The 23,547-nt window shown below is 37.4% G+C and overlaps 1 protein-coding gene across 1 annotated transcript in view; it reads left to right on the top strand.

Annotated features, from left to right (window-relative positions):
* Positions 1 to 23,547, top strand: part of CENPI (centromere protein I) — a 78,479-nt gene that overhangs the window by 30,451 nt on the left and 24,481 nt on the right. Inside the window, exons 8-19 of the mRNA XM_047716135.1 lie at positions 1,420 to 1,509; positions 2,037 to 2,165; positions 2,398 to 2,565; positions 2,709 to 2,829; positions 4,308 to 4,399; positions 6,619 to 6,736; positions 6,825 to 6,889; positions 13,366 to 13,460; positions 18,688 to 18,823; positions 19,734 to 19,858; positions 21,281 to 21,329; positions 21,459 to 21,677. Coding sequence (XP_047572091.1) covers positions 1,420 to 1,509; positions 2,037 to 2,165; positions 2,398 to 2,565; positions 2,709 to 2,829; positions 4,308 to 4,399; positions 6,619 to 6,736; positions 6,825 to 6,889; positions 13,366 to 13,460; positions 18,688 to 18,823; positions 19,734 to 19,858; positions 21,281 to 21,329; positions 21,459 to 21,677 — 1,407 coding nt within the window. The remainder of the gene's footprint in view (positions 1 to 1,419; positions 1,510 to 2,036; positions 2,166 to 2,397; positions 2,566 to 2,708; positions 2,830 to 4,307; positions 4,400 to 6,618; positions 6,737 to 6,824; positions 6,890 to 13,365; positions 13,461 to 18,687; positions 18,824 to 19,733; positions 19,859 to 21,280; positions 21,330 to 21,458; positions 21,678 to 23,547) is intronic.

The raw sequence follows: 23,547 nt of genomic DNA, 5'->3' as shown, positions 1-23,547 counted from the left end.
CAGTGGGGCTTTGGGAGGACCCAGAGTTAAATCCATATGTTCAATATGCCATGTTTAACTGGAATTCTTTTTAAAAAAGCAGAGAATGTTAACTTTTTAACAACTAAGATATATTCATTTAACTAGACAATAAATGCTAAAGGTCTCTCCTCTACTAAATATTTGCTCTATCAAAGAACGTTCCCAGTCAAAACAAACACTTATACTAATTGACAATGAGTACAGAGATTGGAAGGTATTTCAGCATAGATAAACTGGATTATTTTGGTTTTGTTATAACAAATTTAATTTCAAGAAGCTGTTATAGGAGCGCCTGGGTGGCTCAGTGAGTTAAAGCCTCTGCTTTCGGCTCAGGTCATGATCCCAGAGTCCTGGGATCGAGCCCCACATCAGGCTCTCTGCTCAGCAGGGAGCCTGTTTCCCTCTCTCTCTCTGCCTGCCTGTCTGCCTACTTGTGATCTCTGTCAAATAAATGAATAAAATCTTAAAAAAAGAAGCTGTTATAAAAATAAGAATACTGTATTTCTAAGCCCCATTTCTGTCTTCCTTATTTTGAACAGTATTTGATTCAACAAAATTGTAATATAATAAAAGCAGTTTGGTTATTTTCTTGGAATTCATTTTAGTGGTATGCTTTCTCTGGATAGCCAGATAATCTAACACAGGTATCCAGCAGTAAAGACTTCTGTCTTTATAATATTAATGTTTATATTAAGACTTGTTTTAGTTCTATCAAGCTGCTTGACCACTGCAGTTGTTGGATTTCCTAGTTAATTTTCCAGGAACTATGATAATAAGATTTTAATATTTCTTTTGCCCTGTTTTCTTGGCTTCCCTTTTTGTCTTCCCACCTTTCTGTCTAAATCAAGAATGAATCAACTTTGAGTCCTGAGTATGCTACCAGTGAATGTAAGCCATGCTAGCAGTATAAGTGGTAGACCTAAGGCATGGACAGAGAAGAAGAGAGAAAATATAAGAAGTAAAGTAGGAGAAAAGGTCATAAAAGAGAAGTCCACAGGCTGGCGAGGGTAGTTTTATGACCATTGATTTAAATGTCTGGTTATTTATTCTTTGATTTTCTTTTTTAAAAAAAGATTTTATTTATTCAACAGAGAGAGACACTATGAGAGAGGGAACACAAGCAGGGGGAGTGGGAGAGGGAGAAGCAGGCTTCCCACTGAGTAGGGAGCCTGATGCGGGGCTCGATTCCAGGACCCTGAGATCATGACCTGAGCCAAAGGCAGATACTTAACGACTGAGCCACCCAGGCACCCCTATTCTTTGATTTTCTATATCATCTTCCTATACCATATCACATAGTAAAATTAGGGCACTTAATCTGTTTACTTTATCATTACTTTTTTCCTTATGCCATAGGCTTGAAAATTGAAAATTTTCAATTTTCCTATTTCATTTCAGGGAATGCAGCCTCATCTCCAGGCTTTATTGTCGTTGTATAAGTTCTTTGCTCCTACGTTGATTTCTGTAACTTTGCCTGCAAGGAAGAAGGTAAGGGATTAAGGAGTGGTAAATCATATTGAGATTGAAATGTGTTATTTTTTATTAAGTCAATTTGCACATTTGAACTGAAATGTTTACAGCATACTGTTTTAAGATCTAGTATTGCAGGGATGCCTGGGTGTCTCATTCGGTTAAGTATCTGCCTTTGGCTCAGATCATAATCCCAGAGTCCTGGGATCGAGTCCCATGCTTGGCAGGGAGCCTGCTTCTCCCTCTGCCTGCCACTCCCCTGCTTGTGTTCTTTTCTCTCTGACAAATAAATAAATAAAATCTTAAAAAAAAAAAGATTTAGTATTGCAGCACTGTTTCTGGAAAGTTTTTTTAGGGATTGGAACTTTGTTTTGATTCTATTTGATGTATTTAATAGATTCTTGATCAGAAAAAATCCTAAATGAATTTGCATGGCTGCAAAATGTTTCATAATTAATATGCTTTCAGTTAATGAAGAGTTTGGGATTTTATATTGCTTTGGGTTATGGGTACCTACTCATGAACTTTAATCCAATTTTTTATAGATCTATTTTAAGAATTCAGAGAATTTGTGGAAAGCAGCTCTATTTGCTGTGAGGCAAAGGAATCAGGGACCCCCTCCTGAACCTCTAAAATTGATGTTAGGTCCAGGTCAAGTCCGTCCTGTAAAAAGGGTAAGTATTTAATAGCCCAGATGATTTGTGCATGTTCTTTTCTTAAATCCAAACAATAAACATTCAGATGTTTGAAGAGATTATAGATATTTAAATACATTTCAACTGCCCAGGATTCTATGCAAACCACATTCAGACCTCATTAATTGAACAACCTCAACAATTGCTTTTACATTTAGTTTGTAGTCTGTTTAGTCTATTGATAGATTGTTTTATTGTCTTTCTTCTTTAGAAATGGAATTCTTACTCAGTTATACCAGTGCTAAATTCTAGTAGCTGCATTAAAGAATGTGGGAAAAAAGAGAGGACTCTTTCTGATTATCTCAGTAGCAATGAATCGTTTCCACTAGAACAGCTTAAAAGCTTCCCTCAGCTCTTACAGAACATCCACTGCTTAGAGGTATGGGACTGGACCATGTGCTTATCTGCATTTTTCATTTGATTTTCATACCCTTTATTTTTGTTATATATTTGCTTTCTGATGATTTCCTTGTTGCTATAACCTACTTTTCATATACTTACAGTTGACTTATCTCTTTGCAGCTGCCTTCTCAGATGGGTGCAGTGTTGAACAACTCTCTGTTACTTCACTATCTTAACTGTGTCAAAGATGAGTCTATCTTACTGAGGCTTTATCACTGGTTGAGTCAAACATTACAAGAAGGTAAAAATTGTTACTTAAAAGCATTAGGTGAATGAGGAAGGAACAAAATAGTTCATATCTTTTATAAGGGTAACAAATTCTAAATAGGAGGAGGCTTTATATGCTGTAACTATTTCTCTGATAATCATATATTTAGAGCTGCTATGCTTTCCTTGTAATTTTAGGAGACAATAAGAAAGGAGGTGTGTTGTTAAGGAAACATTGCTGGATGGCCACCTAAACTCACTGTGTGTCTCCATTTTGATGACCATCACAATCTTCATCTATATATGTCTAGGAACTTACTGTTCAGGCCCCAGAATCATCAGACTAGTGCTAAACACACTCAGAGAAGACTAATATATAAGTCAGAATATCAGCTTAGTATTTTATAATAGAAGTAATTCTTTTTGGTGACCAAAATGTTCATGTCTGCCAACAATAGTATCTCCTCTCTGCCATCAGTATAGATGAGAGCCAAATTAGTCATTAGAAGATTTCTTAATTACAGAATTGAAGGAAAGAGCAATAAGGGAGTTTTTCATCCAGGCCGTAGTTAAATAAAGCCTGATCATTGTATTCCTCTAAGGGGGTCAGTTTCTCTAGAGATCGTATTTCTGTTGACCGGATTGTTTCTTTCTTGGGTAAGCAACTCCTGACTCTTGAAGTATTTATTTACTGATTTCTTTGTAATTTTTAAAAAAGATTTTATTTATTCATTTGACAGAGAGAGAGAGAGAGATCACAAGTAGGCAGAGCAGCAGGCAGAGAGAGAGGGGGAAGCAGGCTCCCTGCCAAGCAGAGAGCCTGATGTGGGGCTTGATCTCAGGACCCTGAGATCATGACCTGAGCTGAAGGCAGAGGCTTAACCCACTGAGCCATTCAGGTGCCCTGTCTTGAAGTATTTAAAGTTGGTTTTAGTTAGTTCCAGGCTAATTCTCCTTTTCCTGCTCAGTTTTTCATTAGATTGGATATGATATAATTAGATTACCACTTACTAAAAGTCATACCTGTATAGTCTTTTGGACTACTATGTGACTGAAGCTAATCACATTTATTTTTTTTAAATGTTTTATTTATTTATTTGGGAGACAGTGAGAGAGAGCATGAGTGAGGAGAAGGTCAGAGGGAGAAACAGACTCCCCATGAGCTGGGAGCCTGATGTGGGACTCGATCCTGGGACTCCAGGATCATGACCTGAGTTGAAGGCTGTCGCTCAACCAACTGAGCCATCCAGGCGCCCTGCTAATCACATTTATTATATATCAGTTTTACTAGTTTATTTTTTCACTGTAAGCTTTCCCTATATCATTAAGTTCTTGAGAAACATCTCACTATCACTTCCACCTACCTGTTACAGTCTGTAGTGCAAGTTGGTTAGGGTGTGTAAGACTAATTACTTGTTTGTATTTGTCACGTCACTTTAGAAAAGTGGTAATTATTTGTATAGTTTTTATTGTCATTCACCCAGATACTTATGTTTCATATTTCTATTCCAGAGTGCATTTGGTACAAGATGAATAATTATGAACATGGAAAACAATTTACCAACTTCCTGGACACTATCATCAGGGCACAGTGCTTCTTACAAGTAAGATTCCACTTTCTTCATATATACTCCACCACTTCTTACTAAAATTTATTTAGATATCCACTGAATACCCTTTGTTGGTGTGTGGCATAATTTGTAAACAGTATTTGCTCAGTTCAAAGCTCGTTATAAATAGAGTTGAGTTGAATTGACGTTTATCTTTGTACTGTTGGATTTGAGGAAATAATTTGTTAATTTATGCAAATAAGAAAGGTCTATAAGAGAACAAACTGAAGATGTAATTGAATGCATTCAATTAATTGAATTAGCTGGTAACATAGACCTCATAGGGTTAATAATTGTGTTCTCATTATCAACAATATTTTTTAACGTTTTAGCCAATTAATTATTTCATGTACGTAAGTAACCCTAGTTGTACTTTAAGCTGCAGCTCATTTATCAGCACCATAAAGAAGCCTATACTCATTGCCCTAGTCTGGTTTAGATGTTTATTTTATGTGCTTCCTTAGTTCACTGTGCTTACCTGTATCATGGCACTTTCAGTATCTGTCTTTCCACATATTATGAGCTCCCAGCTGGTGGGAACCTTGTCTAACTTTTCTTCCTGTACAAGTGTTAAGCTTGGTACCTGGTACAAAAGAGGTGCATAATAAATGACTAAATCTTAAGGATTTGATGTGAAGCCATTGAATTGGAAGTTGGATGTATATTATGGTAATGATGATAAAGGGATACGTTTAGGTTAACTTTTAGGTTTCCTGCTTGGCATTCGGTAAGAAAGAGGATATAGAAGGAACAGGCTTGGAAGGAAAGAATTTTGACTTACGTTTTTGAAGATTTTATTTATTTGAGAGAGAGAGAGCATGAGCAGAGGGAGGGGTAGGGGACAAGCAGACTCACTGCTGAGTGGGGAGCCCAATACAGGCTTGATCCTAGGACCTTGGGGTCATTGAGGTGAGCCGAAGTCAGATGCTTAACTGACTGAACCACCCAGGTGCCTCAGAAATTTGACTTAAAAGATGCCCATGGGATATCTGAAAGGTCGTATCCAGTAGATAGTTAGATAATGAGTCTAGAGCTGAGGAATGAGATTTGAGCTTGATATATAGCTTTAGGACTCCTCATGATACAGGTGGTGGTTTTAGCTATGTTGTAGATGAGATTATCCAGAGAATTCATGTCATGAAAAGAAAGTCTAGGATGGAGTCCTGGTGCATGCCATTCTTTAAGGCTCAGGGCAACACAGGGAAGAAAGGAAAGCCCTAAATCTTTGGTGAAAATATAAGCAGTCTACACACTCAAGTGTTCCTTCAGATGGAGCTGCCCAGAGTTTGGATTTGGTCTATGGCCTCTAAAGAAATTATAGCCCTATTATAACATTGCATACGTTTTTAAAAGGATTTTATTTATTTCTTTGAGAGTGAGTGAGCAGAGGGGAGGAGCAGAGCCTGACACGGGGGTTTGATTTCACAACCCTAAGATCATGACCTGAGCCGAAATCAAGAGCTGGACGCTTAACCGACTGAGCAACCCAGGCGTCCAAACGTTGTATACATGACTGCATATACTCCAGAGTAGTACCATTTTATTTATCTTTAAAAATATTCCATAACTTGACTTTTTACCTTCTTTCCAATTGCTATTTTATGGTATTTGAGAAGTATGTTGATGAAGATGGTAACGTATCCAAATGTTAATCATCTGGTCCTTTTTGTGAGAAACTCTGGACCTAACCCAAGGCTTTTATTATATTGATGACAAAAAATTTAGTCTAAGAGTAAAACAACTATAGCACAGAATAAACAGCTTGCTTTAATTTTTTAAAGACTTTTTATTTATTTATTTGACAGAGAGAGAGAGATCACAAGTAGGCAGAGAAAAGGGGAAGCAGGCTCCCTGCTGAGCAGAGAGCCCGATGCAGGGCTCAATCTCCGAAGGCAGAGGCTTAACCCACTGAGGCACCCAGGCACCCCTAAACTGGTTGTTTAGAGAGTAGTTATGGACCGAGGAGTTTCTTTTCTTTTTTTTTTTAAGATTTTATTTATTTATTTGACAGAGAGAGAGCCAGAGAGGGAACACAAGCAGGGGGAGTGGGAGAGGGAGAACAGCCTTCCTGCTGAGCAGGGAGCCCCATGCGGGGCTCGATCCCAGGACCCTGGGATCATGACCCAAGCCGAAGGCAGGCACTTAATGACTGAGCCACCCAGGTGCCCTTTGAGGAGTTTCATATGAGTTTTTGTTATTGACTTTTGTTATAGGAGGGGTTTTATTCCTGTGAAACATTCCTGTACAAGAGCCTTCCTCTCTGGGATGGCTTCTGTTGTCGATCACAGTTCCTTCAACTTGTGACCTGGATTCCTTTTAGTAGCTTCTCTGGTATGTATCATGAAAATTTGGGGTCTTTTAACTCAGTGTAATATTAATTAAAGGAATCTTGAATAATCTTTTTTTTTTAAATTCCTAGAGATGAAACCACTTCTTTTTGACCATCTAGCACAGCTCTTCTTTACATCAACCATTTATTTCAAGGTAAAAAAAAACTGTCTTGTTTAAATTGAATAGGAAGTACTGTTTTATGGCCAGTGGTACATGATTACAAACCCATACTGAAGTGGTGGTTTTTCAGCAGGATTCCCTTGGACCTGGACTTGAGGTGTTGCAATCCTCAGATCAAAGTAAATGCACAGAATTTTCTGTTTTAAAGGTTTTGTTGCATATAATTTTCCTGGATTGTTTTCACTTGTAGCAGACAACAAAGTGAATGAACAGGTGGCAACTTTGTGTTAATAAAAAAAAAAGTGGGAAGTGCTTAACCTTACTTTGATAGTTGTGGTTGATATTTTTATAGATAGACTTATTTTACAAATACTTATTGAGAACCTACCATGTACTAGATGCCCTTCTTGACACTGGGAATACAGTAATGCCAAAGAAAACAAAACCCCTGTGACATTCATATTGTATATTTATTACATACTCATTTTCTGCTAATAACATTGTTCCAACTTTATACAATAAAATTAAAATGTGTTACCATTTTGGGGTATTCTCCAAAAAGACCACTGTGGCTTCCAAGAGTTTTACCCAAGTGAGTTTGAGAACCACTTTGTATAGAATGGTTATTCCTATTCCAGGAGAATGACAATAAAAGCAATGTTTCTTTTGTAACATTGTTTTCACCTTAAATCACTTACTGTTGGCCACATTTACAGGAAGATGTTTTGTCCTGGTTAGTGTTTGTCATGTTCAAATGGCACTTTATTAATTACCTGTTACAATAACTTGGATTTGAGGTTTATTTATATTACTTGTACTTACTACCTGACCAATAGCATCATTCATGTGACAGTACATACCACTTCTCCAAGCTAATGCATTTTTAGGGACTTCATTTTGCAGCCTTTTGTGATTTTCTTCCTATCTTACAATTGGGTTATTTTTTTAACTCTTCTCTTACTCCACCAATCTAGAGAGCTGTTTATCTATAAATATTAGGTCAAACCATACGAAATTGTCAATTTTTGAAAGATTTGTGTTTATTTATTTGACGGGGGTGGGGAGGGAGGGAGGGAGAGGGCAAGCACAAGTAGGGAGAGTGGCAGGCAACAGAGAAGCAGGCTTCCTGCTCAGCAAGGAGCCCGATGTGGGGCTCGATCCCAGGAGCCCAGGATCATGACCTGAGCCAAAGGCAGTGACTTAACTAACTGAGCCATCCCGGTGCCCCTGAAATTGCCATTTTTATAGGTCAAAGATGTTTGATCAATGGCAATTTCATATGGTCTAACCTAATAACTATGTATACATTTATACACATATACATATATTTGAGAACGGGAGTCTGAGGAGAAAAAGGGATAGAGGAAATTAAATAGTTGGTGGGCCAAGGACAGAACTCGGGAATACTCAGTATTCTTAGCTAAAAAGATGAGTCTGTGAAAGAACCTTTTCAAGAGGTATGAAAAGAACCAAAAGAACAGTAGTGCCAAGGAAACAAAGGGAATACAGGATATCAAGAAGTAGTGAAGGAATAATGTTGCCATATATCCCAGGAAGATCCAGAAAAATGAGGACCAAAGAAAGTTTCTTTTTTTTTAATTTTTTTTAAAGATTTTATTTATTTATTTGACAGAGAGAGATCACAAGCAGGCAGAGAGGCAGGCAGAGAGAGAGGAGGAAGCAGGCTCCCCGCTGAGCAGAGAGCCCGATGCGGGGCTCGATCCCAGGACCCTGAGATCATGACCTGAGCCGAAGGCAGCGGCCCAACCCACTGAGCCACCCAGGCGCCCGAAAGTTTCTTTTGAAATTGATAATACAGAAGTTTTGTGCTACCTTTGTGAGCAGTTTTAATGGAAGGTGGGGGAAGAACCAGATTTCTTTTTTCTTAAAGGGAGAGTCATTCTGATTTTATATTTACCTTCTCAAGGAAGAGGCTTATATTCTCATGTTAGCAATGGGAAGCAAGGGCAGTGCTTACTTCCAGATGTTGAAGTGGAATAAGAAAATGTATTCAGAGAAAACAGTGTCCTTGGGTGTTGAGGGAGAGCCAGGATATGACTATAATAAGACAGAAAGCATACGTTGAAGAATATTGAAGGTATAGGTTTAGATTACCATGGAATAGAAGTTCTGGAAACTGTAATTGATGATGAACATTTTTTCATGTGTCTGATAGCCATTTGTATGTCTTCTGTGGAGAAGTGTCTGTTCATGTCTTCTGCCCATTTTTTGACGTGATTATCTGTTTTGTTTGTGTTGAGTTTGAGGAGTTCTTTATAGATCTTGAATATCAGCCCTTTATCTGTAGTGTCACTTGCAAATATCATCTCCCATTCCGTGGGTTCTCTTTGTTTTGTTGACTGTTTCCTTTGCTGTGCAGAAGTTTTTTATCTTGACGAAGTCCCAAAAGTTCATTTTCACTTTTGTTTCCCTTGCCTTTGGAAACCTGTCTTGAAAGAAGTTGCTGTGGCTGATGTCGAAGAGATTACTATGTTCTCCTTAGGATTTTGATGGATTCTTGTCTCACACTGAGTTCTTTCATCTATTTAGAGTTTATCTTTGTGTATGGTGTAAGAGAATTGTCAAGTTTCATTCTGTATATAGCTGTCCAATTTTCCCAGCACCATTTATTGAAGAGACTGTCTTTTTTCCACTGTATTTTTTCCTGTTTTGTCGAAGATTATTTGCCCATAGAGTTGAAGGTCCATATCTGGGCTCTCTACTCTGTTCCACTGGTCTATGTGTCTGTTTTTATGCCAGTTAAATGCTGTCATGGTGATCAGAGCTTTGTAGTAAAGCTTGAAATCAGATAACGTGATGCCCCCAGTTTTATTTTTGTTTTTCAACATTTCCTTAGCGATTCGGGGTCTCTTCTGATTCCATACACATTTTAGGATTATTTGCTCCAGCTCTTTGAAAAATACCAGTGGAATTTTGATTGGAATGGCATTAAAAGTATAGATTGCTCTAGGCAGTATAGACATTTTAACAATGTTTATTCTTCCGATCCAAGAGCATGGATTGGTCTTCCATCTTTTTGTGTCTTCTTTAATTTCTTTCATGAGTGTTCTGTAGTTCCTCGAGTACAGTTCCTTTACATCTTTGGTTAGGTTTATTCCCAGGTATCTTATGATTCTTGGTGCTATAGTAAATGGAATCGATTCTCTAATTTCCCTTTCTGTATTTTCATTGTTAGTGTATAAGAAAGCCACTGATTTCTTTTTTTTTTTTTAAAGATTTTATTTATTTATTTGACAGAGAGAGATCACAAGCAGGCAGAGAGGCAGGTAGAGAGAGAGGAGTAAGCAGGCTCCCTGCCGAGCAGAGACCCCGATGCGGGGGTCAATCCCAGGACCCTGAGATCATGACCTGAGCAGAAGGCAGCAGCTTAACCCACTGAGCCACCCAGGCGCCCCGAAAGCCACTGATTTCTGTACATTGACTTTGTATCCTGCCATGTTGCTGAATTGCTGTATGAGTTCTAGTAGTTTGGGGGTGGAGTCTTTTTTGGGTTTTCCATATAAAGAATCATGTCATCTGCGAAGAGAGAGAGTTTGACTTCTTCATTGCCAATTTGGATACCTTTTATTTCTCTTTGTTGTCTGGTTGCTGTTGCTAGGACTTCTTTTTTTTTTTTTTAATATTTTAAGCCATCATACTTTCTTTTCTTTTTTTCTTTTTTTTAAAGATTTTATTTATTTATTGGACAGAGAGAGAGATCACAAGTAGGCAGAGAGGCAGACAGAGAGAGAGGAGGAAGCAGGCTCCCCGCTGAGCAGAGAGCCCCATGTGGGGCTCGATCCCAGCACCCTGGGATCATGACCTGAGCCAAAGGCAGAGGCTTAACCCACTGAGCCACCCAGGCGCCCCTGTTGCTAGGACTTCTAATACTATGTTGAACAAGAGTGGTGAGAGTGGGCATCATTGTTGTGTTCCTGATCTCAACGGGAAGGCTGCAAGCTTTTTCCCATTGAGGATGTTATTTGCTGTGGGTCTTTCATAGACAGATTTTATGAAGTTCAGGAATGTTCCCTCTATCCCTATACTTTGAAGTGTTTTAATCAGGAACGGATGCTGGATTTTGTCCAGTGCTTTTCCTGCATCAATTGAGAGGACCATGTGGTTCTTCTCTCTTCTCTTATTAATTTGTTCTATCATATTGATTGATTTGCAAATGTTGAACCATCCTTGTAGCCCAGAAAGATTTGGGAAGGATGAGAAGGGGGAAAGAAGGATGAAAGGGGGAAAGAATCACAGAGAAGTACAGAGTAAAAGAAAGGATAAGTGATGAAAGGGGCTTTCATTTTGGTAGGTGGCTAAGGATAACAGCAGTGTGACATGGTAGTAGAATTAGCTAGAGATTCAGTTAGTTTATGAGGCTTTTATTATTATTATTATTGTTTTAAAATTATATGGGGGGAGGAGCAGAGGAAGAGGGGGAGAGAGAGAGTCTTAGCAGACTCCACGCTATGCGCAGAGCCTGATGTGGGGCTCTATTGCACCCTGACTGAGATCGTGACCTGAGCTGAAATCAAGAGTCAGATGCTCAACTGAATGAGCCACCCAGGTGGCCCAGTTTATGAGGATTTTAAAAGGTAAAAGATTTATATGATCTGAAGAGGAACCAGAGTATAGTTTATGAGGATTTTTAATGACTATTATTTTAGCTGTTGTATAACTTGATTATTTAGCTTAATATAACAAATAAATAATATTTTAAAAAGTCTATTAAAACATTTCCAATGCTTTTGTTTGTGCTTAGCTGGTCGTGTCTATCAGCAAACAACTTTTCTCACTGAAGAATTATGAATGAGAAAAGTCTACAAATCTACTGTAACAATGCTATTTTCATTGTGGCATGTTAATTTTCTCATTTCTGTCCACATTGATTTATGTCTCCTGTATAATTACAAAAAGAGTATATATCAATTTAAAAACTGGGATGCCTGGGTATCTCGGTCAGTTATGCGTCCGCCTTTGGCTCAGGTCATGATCTTGGGGTCCTACGATTGAGTCCCGTGTTGGGCTCCTTGCTCAGCAGGGTGTTTGCCTCTCTCTCTGCCTGCCACTCCTCCTGCTTGTGCTTTCCTTCTCTCTCTGGCAAATAAATAAATGAAATACTGAAAAAAAAATAAATTTAAAAACCAGGATACAAGATTTGTCAAATATAGTCAAATGTATTCATAGTCCATAGATGTTATACCACAGTGAATTTTTTTCTATTATTATTTCTAATTTGTTTCTTTGTAGGAGTAGATAACTATGTTGATCATCTTCATAATACAGATTTCTTCATTCTTTTGGCATACATTTCCAGGAATGAAGTTACTGGATGAAAGAAAAGAGTTTGAATATTTTTCATGACCTTGTTACAGGCTGGTATTCCTTTGCCATACACAGTTCTTTGAGGGCAGATGGATAAAATGGGTAGAGTACTTAAATAACAAGGGTCTGGCAGCCATGGAGAAAGAATTGGGGTTTGGAAGATGAGACTAGAGTAAAGAAGACTGACTAGGAGGACAAAGTAATCTCAGAGATGTGAAGGACGGGGCAAGGGTAGTTATAGTGGGATTGGAGATGGAAAAGTTGGACATTTTGAAAAGAAAGAAAAATGATAGGATTTGGAGGCGAAGAAAAGCATGAAGGACACAAGATGGCTTTATGATTTCTAGCTTGGTATAGTAAAGGAAGCAGGGATATTTTGCCTGGAGGAAAACAACTAAGATTTTGCGGGTCCTTTCAAATAATTGGTGGATTGAATTCAAGGTGTCAGTTTCTTTAAGAAGTATTAATTGAACTGTTCTGTGAAGTGAGCATCCTATCACTGGAGATACTCAGATAGCATCTAGGCCAGTATTTGTTAAGGATATGTAATAAAGGTTTCCTGTATTAGGTTTTGGGATGATGTGGAGAGCTTTCAAATTTATAGATTTATCCTCATGAATGCTCTAAGCACATCTCTGTTAAGACTGTGTTTCTATGTAAATGAGGCCCTGAGAAATCAAGGCAAAGCCTGAGAAAGGAAAGACTAGAATTGTTTGTTTTCCAGTTACAGAAGGTAAGATAAATTTTTTGACTATCAAAAAGGGAGTAAATTATAGTTGTGACACAGGGTGAAAAGGATAGGCAACTCATTTCCATAGCAACTTCAAAGGATCTCTGAGGGGAGATAGTAAGTAGTGGGTGATACTGTATTTGAAGATATATGTTATAAATGAATGTAATTTAGAGAAACAAGAGTCTGTTCCTGGGCTGATAAGCTGGGGGGCAGTCTTGTAGAGAAAACAGCAATAAACTTGTACTCGCATTCATCTATCTCTTGGAGACTGATCAGGCTGTAGTAGTAGCTATTGGGCTCTGATGCAAGATGCAGTAGCTGGATACAATCATCCCCATGGTCCCGTCCATCTTTAAGCCTCTGGTTTAATTTGTTAGTTCTCAACACTAAAGTGTGTCTGAATGATTTTATGAATGATTTTTTTTTGTTTTGTTTTCTTTTGCCTTCTCAGTGTAGTGTTCTCCAGTGTCTGAAAGAACTACTGCAGAATTGGCTGTTGTGGCTTTCTACAGATATTCACATGAAACCTGTGATGAACAGTCCTCTGTGAGTCTTAAAACACTCCACAAGAAATGATCTGTACAAAAATGTTTGCATGTAGAGTTTAATAGTGTGTCATGAGACCTTATTGTAAATGCTTAATCATAGTTTTCTAAAAAAATTTTTTTGGTAACTTTTCGCTCTTTTCCCTACAATCCTGTGAGGAAGGGTAATTCCTCAAGTTCAGTTCTGTAAATCAGAAAACAACCCCTAAGCCTCTTAAGTGACTTGCAAGAGTTATTGTAGCAAAATATTGGAGAGGTGATGTTAGAACTTACATATTTGACTTCCATTCAGTTTAGCTCACTTTAGAAAACATGTTCTTACTTATATGTAAAATCAGTCTGATAATGGCTAGGAAAATCTGTAATTTTGCAGTACAGTTTTGGGTTTTTTTTTGTTTCTTTGGTGTCTTTTGATTATATACATTAATCAGTTAATTACTTGATTATGTATAGTATTTTCACTGTGGAATAAAGAGCCCCAGATTTCCATTATGTCGATTATTATTAAAGGTGTGCTTTGATTCTTTCTACTAAAATCCTTGGTTTCCCCTATATTATCAGCCACATTATTCTTTAACATTTATTTTTAAAAATCTTCTATTGTAGAAAACTGCAAACATAATCAAAAGTATAGGAAATAGTGGGATTCTTTCCTTCTCTGCCCCTCCCCCTGCCTCTCTCCCTCTCTGCTCCTCCTCCCTCTCTGCCCCTCCCCCCTTTCTAAAATAAATACATCTTTTATTTTATTTTTTAAAGGATTTTATTTATTTTTGTGAGAACGAGAGAGAGTAAGCGGGGGGAGGGGGGTGTGGTGAGAGGGAAAAGCAGACTTCCCACCTAGCAGGGAGCCCAATGTGGGACTTGATTCCAGGACCCTGGGATTGTGACCTGAGTGGAAGGCAGACATTTAACCAACTGAGCCACCCAGGTGCCCCCAAATAAAATCTTTTTAAAAAAGTATAGAAAATGATACAGTGTTACCCCTATATGTGCATCATCCAACTTCAACAGTTACCAGGTCATGATTAATTTTTTTAAAGATTTTATATATTTATTTATTTGAGAGAGAGTGAGAGAATGCACACACACACAAGCTGGGGGAGGGCCAACCAGACTCTCTGCTGAGCAGGGAGCCTGACACGGGTCCTGATCCCAGGACCCCGAGATTATGACCTGAGCTGAAATCAGATGCTTAACTGACTGAGCCACCCAGGCACCCCTAATTTTTAAAAAATTTCTAACACTCCTCACTTTCTTCTTCCTCTGTTCCAGATTTTCTTTCTTTCTTTCTTTCTTTCTTTCTTTCTTTCTTTTTTTTGCAGTATATCTTTTTTTATTGTGTTATGTTAGTCACCATACATCATTAGTTTTTGACGTAATGTTTTAAGATTCATTGTTCTAGATTTTCTTAAATCTTTTTTTAAGATTTTATTTATTTGAGCGAGAAAGAGAGAGAGAGAGAGAGAAGGAGCATGAGAGGGAAGAAGGTCAGAGGGAGAAGCAGACTCCCCATGGAGCTGGGAGCCTGATATGGGACTCGATCCCAGGACTCTGGGATCATGACCTGAGCTGAAGGCAGCTGCTTAACAACTAAGCCCCCCAGGCGCCCTGTTCTAGATTTTCTTAAGCAAAAAGCAAAACCCAGACATCATTTCAGCTGTTGAAAAATGATAACGAGTATAACACCAAAAGAATTAATTGTTTATTTTATCATCATTTAAAAACGTTCTAATTTTAAAAAAGATTTATTTATTTATTTATTTATTTGAGTGAGAGAGAATGAGCAAGAGCACAAGCAGGGGGAGAAGCAGAAGAAGAGGGAGAAGAAGACTCCCCGCCAAGCAGGGAGCCCGATATGGGGCTTGATCCCAGGACCCTAGGATCACGATCTGAGTTGAAGTCAGACACTTAACCAACTGAGCCATCCAGGTGCCCTAAAAACATTTTTTTAAAAGATTTTATTTATTTATTAAGCAGAGAGGCAGGCAGAGAGAGAGGGAGATGTAGGCTTCCTGCTGAGCAGAGAGCCCGATGCTGGACTCGATCCCAGGACCCTGAGATCACGACCTGAGCCTAAGGCAGAGGCTTAACCCACTGAGCCACCCAGGCGCCCACCTAGAAACATTTTTAATTGAAATACAATTGACATGCAATATTATATTAGTGTACAACATGGTGATTTGACAATTCTATATACTATACAGTACTAATCATGATAAGTGTAGTTGCCATCTGTCACCAAAGTTATTGCTATATTATTGACTATATTCCCTATGCTGTTCTTTTCAACCCTGTGACTTATTTTATAACTAGAAGTTATTATACCTTTTAATCTCCTTCACCTCTTTTGTCTCCCCCCACCCCCACCACCTCCATCTCTTCTGGCAGCCATTAGTTCTCTGTATTTATGAGTCTGTTCCGTTTTTTTGTTTCTTTATTCATTTGTTTTTCCACATATAAGTGACATCATATGGTATTTGTCTTTCTCGGATGTATAAAAAATAAATAGTTCTTAATATCTTTAAATATCTAATCATCATTCAAATTCCCTATATTATCAGTCATAATCTTACTTAATCTTATTTATACATAATCTTACATAATCTTCCTTATACAAAGTATAAGGATCCTTCAGCTTCAGTTGCATGTAGTTAGTGGTTAGCTTGGTTAGATTAGCTCCTACTTTTTTGTTTTTTTTAAAGATTTTTATTTATTTATTTATTTGACAGAGAGAGAGATCACAAGTAGGCAGAGAGGCAGGCAGAGAGAGGAGGAAGCAGGCTTCCCGCTGAGCAGAGAGCCCGATGCGGGACTCAATCTCAAGACCCTGGGATCATGATCTGAGCCGAAGGCAGAGGCTTTAACCCACTGAGCCACCCAGGCGCCCCAAGATTAGCACCTACTTTTCTATATGTTCTTACCCCTATAGTGATCTTTTACTTTGAAATGAGCATGGTGAATAGAAACTTCTTGGGAGTTGCCTGGAAATTGTTTTTAGTTCTTCATATTCATTTTTGCAGTGTGTCTGTATACTATGTATGTCTTTTACTTTTAGAAGGAAATGGAGCATTATGAGTGGTAAGAGCATCTTGTAAGGCTGTGCTTCTCAAAGTCTGGTCCCTGGACCAGTAGCATCAGCATCACTGGGAACTTGTTAGAGATACAAAGTCTCAGGCCTTAACCTAGACCTACTGAAATAAACTCTGGAGGTAGGATTTAGTAATCTATGTTTTAACAAATGTTCTCATGATTTTGGTGTTAGCTAAAGTTTGAGAACCATGATCATAAATTAATTTAAATGTTTGGCCTCTTCAAACGTCTCAGTTCTATTAAGAAGACTATGTTTGAGTTTATAATCTTTGGGAAATTTACAATGTGAGTCTTTAGCCACCCTGATATAGGAACTTTACAATTCCTTTATTTCCAAAATTCCTAGCAGCCTTTTAAAATTAGTGTCATAAATTTTGGGAGGGCACTTATTTATTTATTTTTATTTAAATTCAATGAACATATAGTGTGTTAATTAGTTTCAGAGGTAGAGTTCAGAGATTTATCAGCTTTATATAATACCCGGTGCTCATTACATCATGGGAGGGCATTTTAAAAGGAGCTCTGTTAGGCACTTGGGTGGTTCAGTCAGTTGAGCGTCTGCCTTTGGCTTGGGTTATGATCCAGGAGTCCCAGGATCAAGTCCTGCATTGGTCTCCCCGCTCAACAGGGAGTCTGCTTCTTCCTCTGACCCTCACCCTGCTCATGCTTTCTCTCTCTCTCTCTCTCTCTCATTCTCTCTCAAATAAATAAATTTGAAAAAAATATTTAAAAAAATAAAAGGAGCTTTGTTTTCTAAAATTCTTAAACAAATGGACATAAATGTAGATAACTTTAATGTCATAATACCATTTGGTATTATATAATACAGGGGGTTTTTGAGTGTAAAATGGTGGTTTTATTAAAGTGCGGGGACAGGACCAGTGGGCAGAAAGAGCTGCTATCTATAATATAGTTCTTAGGTTCTCAGTAACTTCTTTTATTTGGACATATTGAAGTAATGCCATGTCCCTCTCATATGACCATATGCCACATGACTGTCAAAGGGAGTGAACTGTAGTCGTATTATGTAGGGTAGGAAACCATTCTCAGAAGTGGTCCTTCATTGGGCATTTTTGGTTGGTATAGTGAATGGGAAGAGTGTGGTACCAGTATTTAGTAGGTGGGAGCCAAGGATGGTAAATGTACTACTGTGGGTGGGGAGAGTAGGAGACAATCCTGAATAGGGAATTGTTTCATCCAAAATGCCTCTGGTGTCCTGTGGAGAAAGACTTCAAAGGAAGCTGTTCTGAGCAATCATCATTGTTCAAGTTATTTTAGACACATTTCCCAGGTGCTACCAAAAATCATAGTTAAAATATAGTTTTCAAATGGCCAGCTGAGTATATGGATGCCCACCTATGTGAATGGTCTCCTAATCTTTCCCTGCTCACTCTGGCACTGAGCTATCACAGTGGTGGGTAGTGGTTAGAGTCATCATTTCTCTGGCTCTAAGACTATATGATGTTCTTTATTTCTTGTGCATAACCATTGTTGGCTACCTAGATCAGAGGATAAAGCTGTGAAATCACATTTCTAGATCTTTTCCTAATCCACTCAACAGTGGATTGAAGGACAGGGGTGAGTAGATGGATAAATTGAACCAGTTATACCCAGGTATAATTTAAAGAGACACAGTTCATTGATTTGGGAAGAATATGACGTATCTAATTTGGTTTTTAGTGGAAGATAGAAAGATGCCAAAAATTTTTCTAATTCAGTTTTCAGATTGAATTGAATTCCAGTTAAAGTGAAAATATTTTTAATAGCATTTCAGCTCAGGAATTCAGCTAAAACTGGGTCTTGATTTGTATACTTAGAAACTAATTTGCTAAATGCTGTGGTTCCTGGACATAGGGAATATTATCAAAAGTCTTTGTGGAGCTTAATACTTTATTTCTCTGGTATTTAGTAGAATGGTTGCTGAAGATGTTCTGTGAGTTGATCTTAATGATTCCCTGGAGGGCTGTGTAGTTTTATGGTTGATCACTTTGGTTTTAAAAAAAGTCAATTATACATTGGAGCACTGATTGTTTTCTGAAATCCTTAACAACTTTTTGCTATGTATTATTTACCTCTAGCTTGGAAATTGTGAAAACATTTGCTAATATGGATCTGAATGTCATGATTTCTTATTTCAGAGAGACAACTTTAGGTGGATCCATGAACTCTGTGTCTGAACTGATTCACTACGTGGGGCAGCTGTCCATTACTGCAGTGCGCTTGGAAAACAACAGTACTTTCTTACTGCACTTTATTTTGGATTTCTATGAGAAGGTAGTACACTTCCCAGTTTTTTTCTATTTAGATTTTTGTGACGGTGGTCTGCTTTACTGCTCTATTATTTAAATTTTATGTATGACTCTTAGTTGGGTTTTGACCTTATTAGCATAGTTAAAATAAGCTACTTATTTTGAAGTTAATGATCATATTCTTACCTGAATAACTGACGTTCATAAAGTGGAGAAACAAGTGCTTTTCTTGAAGAGTTCAGGTAGTGCTTTAATAGACATTCCCCGGAAGAATGCAGACCCTAGACAGAAGTCTGTCTCTAGCATCACTTTTTGCTAATTCATTGTACATCCCAGACCCCTGGCAAAAACACAAAAATACCCTGTTTTTTCTTCAGCTCTCCACTGCTACCTTTCAACTGCCTTATTTCTCATAGTACCTATAATTCTGGTCTTCTTCAATTTTTTATAGTATTTGATGTAGAGAGAACTATTATCCTAGAAGTACCCACTAATCCCAGTTTTCCTGGCTTCCTCCCTGTACTAAATGTTTTGTGTTAGATATTTATGTAGAAGTATGCTCCTTTGTTTTCTAGCTTGACAGCTAACTAATATGACAAATCAGTATTAATGGGACTTAAGGTGAAAGAAGCTCTCCCTTCCTCTTTCTTCCCAATTCAAAGATCTCTTCCCAGAAAAAAAAATGGGATATTTTAGTAATGACCTTGTAGAAATAATCCTCTATGGCAAGTGTGATGTTTAGTGAGGTATATTTTTAAGCAGGCTTATGGCTCCCTATTTTATGAATTATATTCTATTATGAATTATATTATGAATCAGTGAGGCCCAAATCTAATGTTCTATTATTGCTTATTCTCTATTGCTACTTTGGGTGAACTTGGTTCAGGAGTTCTGGGGAATAATCTATATTCTGATGTTATCATTCTTTCCAAAAGGTGTGTGACATATATATAAATTACAACCTTCCATTAGTGGTGTTGTTTCCTCCGGGGATCTTCTATTCTGCTCTCCTTAGCCTAGATTCCAGTATCCTGAATCAGCTATGTTATATCATGCACAGGTACAAAGCATTTCTTGTGTTTTTAAATGAACACGTCATACTTCTATCTTTGTTTTTCAACTGTACAATAAATTATAATTTATAAATACACTATAATAAACTTTATATAAGATGTAATAAAATATTAAATACAATAAAACTATTTCCATTTTCTGCCAGAAGCTATGGAAATAGGAAATATGTCTTTCTTTTGGTAATGACCTTCCAAAAGGGTATATTTTAACTGTGTTTTTGAGGTGTCACTGTGGGGGATATGGATTTTAAAAATTCATAGTTAATGGGAATAAAAGGCACAGCATAGGGAATATAGTCAGTGATATTATAATAGCATTGTATGGTAACAGGTGATAGCTACAGTGAGTGGTGAGCATAGCATAATGTATAGACTTGTCAAATCACTGTGTTGTACACTTGAAACTAAGGAAACTAAGGTAACATTGTATATCAGCTAACACTCATTTTTAAAAATTAAATATTCATAGTTGAAGAATTTTTTGTGCAATGGTAGTGGTGCACTCAGCATTTTTCATTCTCATTGCTGTGTCTTAAAGAAAAATTAGTCATTTACTGACAACCGATTTGGGTCTATGTAGCTTCTCTGATAAAACGAACATTTTTTGGGAGATTGGGGAAACTATTTTATTGCCAATTATATGAAACTAAGTATTATTTCTAATCCCATCTAGTTCTTTCATTTATAGGCTTAAATTACACTTTTTAGTCCACAAGTGTTGTAGACCCTTTTGGCAAAACTTGTAGGAATATGCCAAGGTTAGAATTTTGTAAACTAATTAATAGTTCCTGGGCCAGAAAAAATTTTTATGTTTCTCCTTTATCCTTTCTACTGTACCTTTTTACATTAAGAAAACATGTTTTAAATCAGTGACTGCTCTTTTTTTAAAAAGATTTTATTTATTTATTTGAGAGGGAGAGACATAAAAAGCATGAATGGGGGGAGAGGGAGGGACAGAGGGAGAGGGAGAAGCTGACTCCCCCTAGAGTGGGGAGCCCTAGACAGTGTTCAATTCCAGGACCCTGTGATCATGACCTGAGCAGAAGTCAGGTGCTTAATCTACTCAGCTACCCAGGTGCCCCATCAGTTTCTGGTATTGAGTCTCTATTAATTTTTTTTATAATGAAACATTAAAAGCATTTTATTCATTGTTTTTTATTTTTTATTCAGGTATAATTTACATGCAGTCAAGTGGCATATCTTAAATATATAACTCAATGTTTGAGTCTCTATTAATTTTTATTCTTTGAGAAGAGTGTAGCACAGAAGAATAACATCCTTAATTAGACAGCTGGGTATTTGTGTACATGTACATCTGCATATATTTACATTTAAAATGTACACTTTTGTTTATGTTTACATTTCAAAAGCACTTAAAGTTCAGAATTTCATTCTGTTCTCCCTTTTAGGTATCGTAACAATTTGACAGCTGCCAAGAAAAATGAGTTGGTACAAAAGGTATGGATGATAAAGCTCTGTGTTAAATCACCAGTGTTTAAAAATTGAGTTTTGGATATATATGATCTGGGAATAAGAAGGAAAGGGAGGCTAGGTGATAATGAGAATATTCTTTTTCTTTCCCAATAGACAAAATCAGAGTTCAATTTCAGCAGCAAGACCTATCAAGAATTTAATCACTATTTGACAGCCATGGTTGGTTGTCTGTGGACATCCAAACCTTTCCAGAAAGGATTATATATTGACCCTGAAGTCTTAGAAAAAGCTGGAATAGCAGAGTATAAAAACAGTTTAAATGTAGTTCATCACCCTGCTCTACTGAGTTATGCTGTTTCCTTTCTGCTACAGGTAAGGACATTTGAAAGATTGTTAGATTTTATATAGGAATACTACAATAGCAGAAATAGGAAGTGCCATAAATTTAGCGTGTCTGAATTGTAAGACATGTTCAGTCATTCCTTTTAAAGTGTTAGTTTGATTTTGGGTATTGTGCTAGGTTCTGGAGATTCAAAGTTAATTTAAGTTTCTACCCTCTCGAGCTTGGGCTTGTGGCAGAGACAAACTTGTAAATGTTACTATAATACAGAGAGGTGAAATGAGAAAAGGTACAGTTGTGAGAAAGCTGGGGGAGTGATTATTAATTCAGTTCTGCGTGGGTAGAGATGGTACCAGGTAAGATAAGGCTGTGGAGAAGTAGAAGCTCTCAAAAATCCTTCTAGACAAGACAGAAAATGTAGGCTAGATAATATTATAATTAGAGTTGGAATCTTTACCAAAGACTGCTGATCTAATGGATATCAATATTCTGGAAGGGAGGGAGTGTGGTTTTCTCAGGACTTCATCATCAGCCCAGTCATTTTCATTTCTTACTGTAGTGTTAGATCTTTGTTACTTCATTCCTTTATCAGTGACTTGAGGAATTCAGATGGTGTGCTTATCAAACATGTGGATGACAAAACAGGATGAGATTACAAATACACTGATAGAATCTAGATTCAGAATTCCCTTAACAGATCGGAACATTGAGGAATCAAACAAAATGAAAAAGAAATGTACAGAATGGGGGAGATATTCATTGAATAATTGCTTAATATGTACATGCAATGAACCAGGCACTGTGGTGAGTAAGACACATCTGGGTGTTGTCCTCACAGAGCTTACAGTCTAGTTGGGGAGGTAGTCATTAAATAGACATCGTAGAATAAATACTGATGAGTAATACAGGGAAAGTACAGAGGATGATGAAAAAACGTATAGGGATGCTCACCCAGTTCAGGCGTTAGAGAAATGATGCTAATCAGAGCTTTGAATGATGAGCATGATCTTGTTAAGACAGGAGAAGTATTTGAAGAAAAGTGCAAAGATAGAGCAGGAGACAGTAGATTTTTTTCTGTTACAGGGCTAGATGGTAAATATTTTTGGTTTTTAAACCATGTTGTCTCTGTCAGGACTACTCAGCCTTGCCAGTGTAGTGTGAAAGTAGCCATAGACAGTGGGTAAACAATGGACAGAGTTGTGTGCTAATGAAAGTTTATTTACAGAAACAGGTATTGGGTTGGATGTGAGCCATGGGCTGTGGTTTGCTGGCCTCTATTTAGAGCCTGTCATGTTTGAGGAACTGAAGTAGTAACCATAGGGCTTGAGCAGGGGTTTGACCCTAGCTGAGCAGAAGCATCCAGGGTGCTTTTTCAAAGTGTACCTCCTTGATTGCTCCCACCCTGAGAGTCTGATTCTGATTAAATAACTCTAGGGTGACATCCAGAATCTCCTTTTTAAAATAATTATTCTGATATACAACAGGGGTTGAAAAACCACTGGGCTAGCCCGTAGCATGATAGGAGATGAGGTCTTGAAATGTAGTCAGGGACCAGATAGTGAAAAAAATATTATACAGGCCTTCAAAAACATATTGATTGATTTCAGTATTGGAATAAAAATTACATTTTTAAATACATAGAGGGATTTCAGAGCTGTAGAGTTTAGTGATTTTCTGATATTCTTTTTTCACCTTCATAACTTGTCTGATTAATCATATATGAAAACTTGTTTCAAATTAATAGTATTTACTGTTAATAATGAGACTAGTGGATGAAATTTGAAATAATTTTAGTTCTTTTTGCCTCTGGACTAAATCCTACTTATACTGCACAGTGCATGTACTATATTTTATATATATTTAGATATACTGGTTTCAGTTTCTTGTTTTTTTTGAAGATTT

The sequence above is a fragment of the Lutra lutra genome, chromosome X (genome assembly GCF_902655055.1).
Source record: "Lutra lutra chromosome X, mLutLut1.2, whole genome shotgun sequence".
Lineage (NCBI taxonomy): Eukaryota > Metazoa > Chordata > Mammalia > Carnivora > Mustelidae > Lutra > Lutra lutra.
Note: the sequence above shows the minus strand (reverse complement) of the source record. Positions and strands in the feature narration are given on the sequence as shown.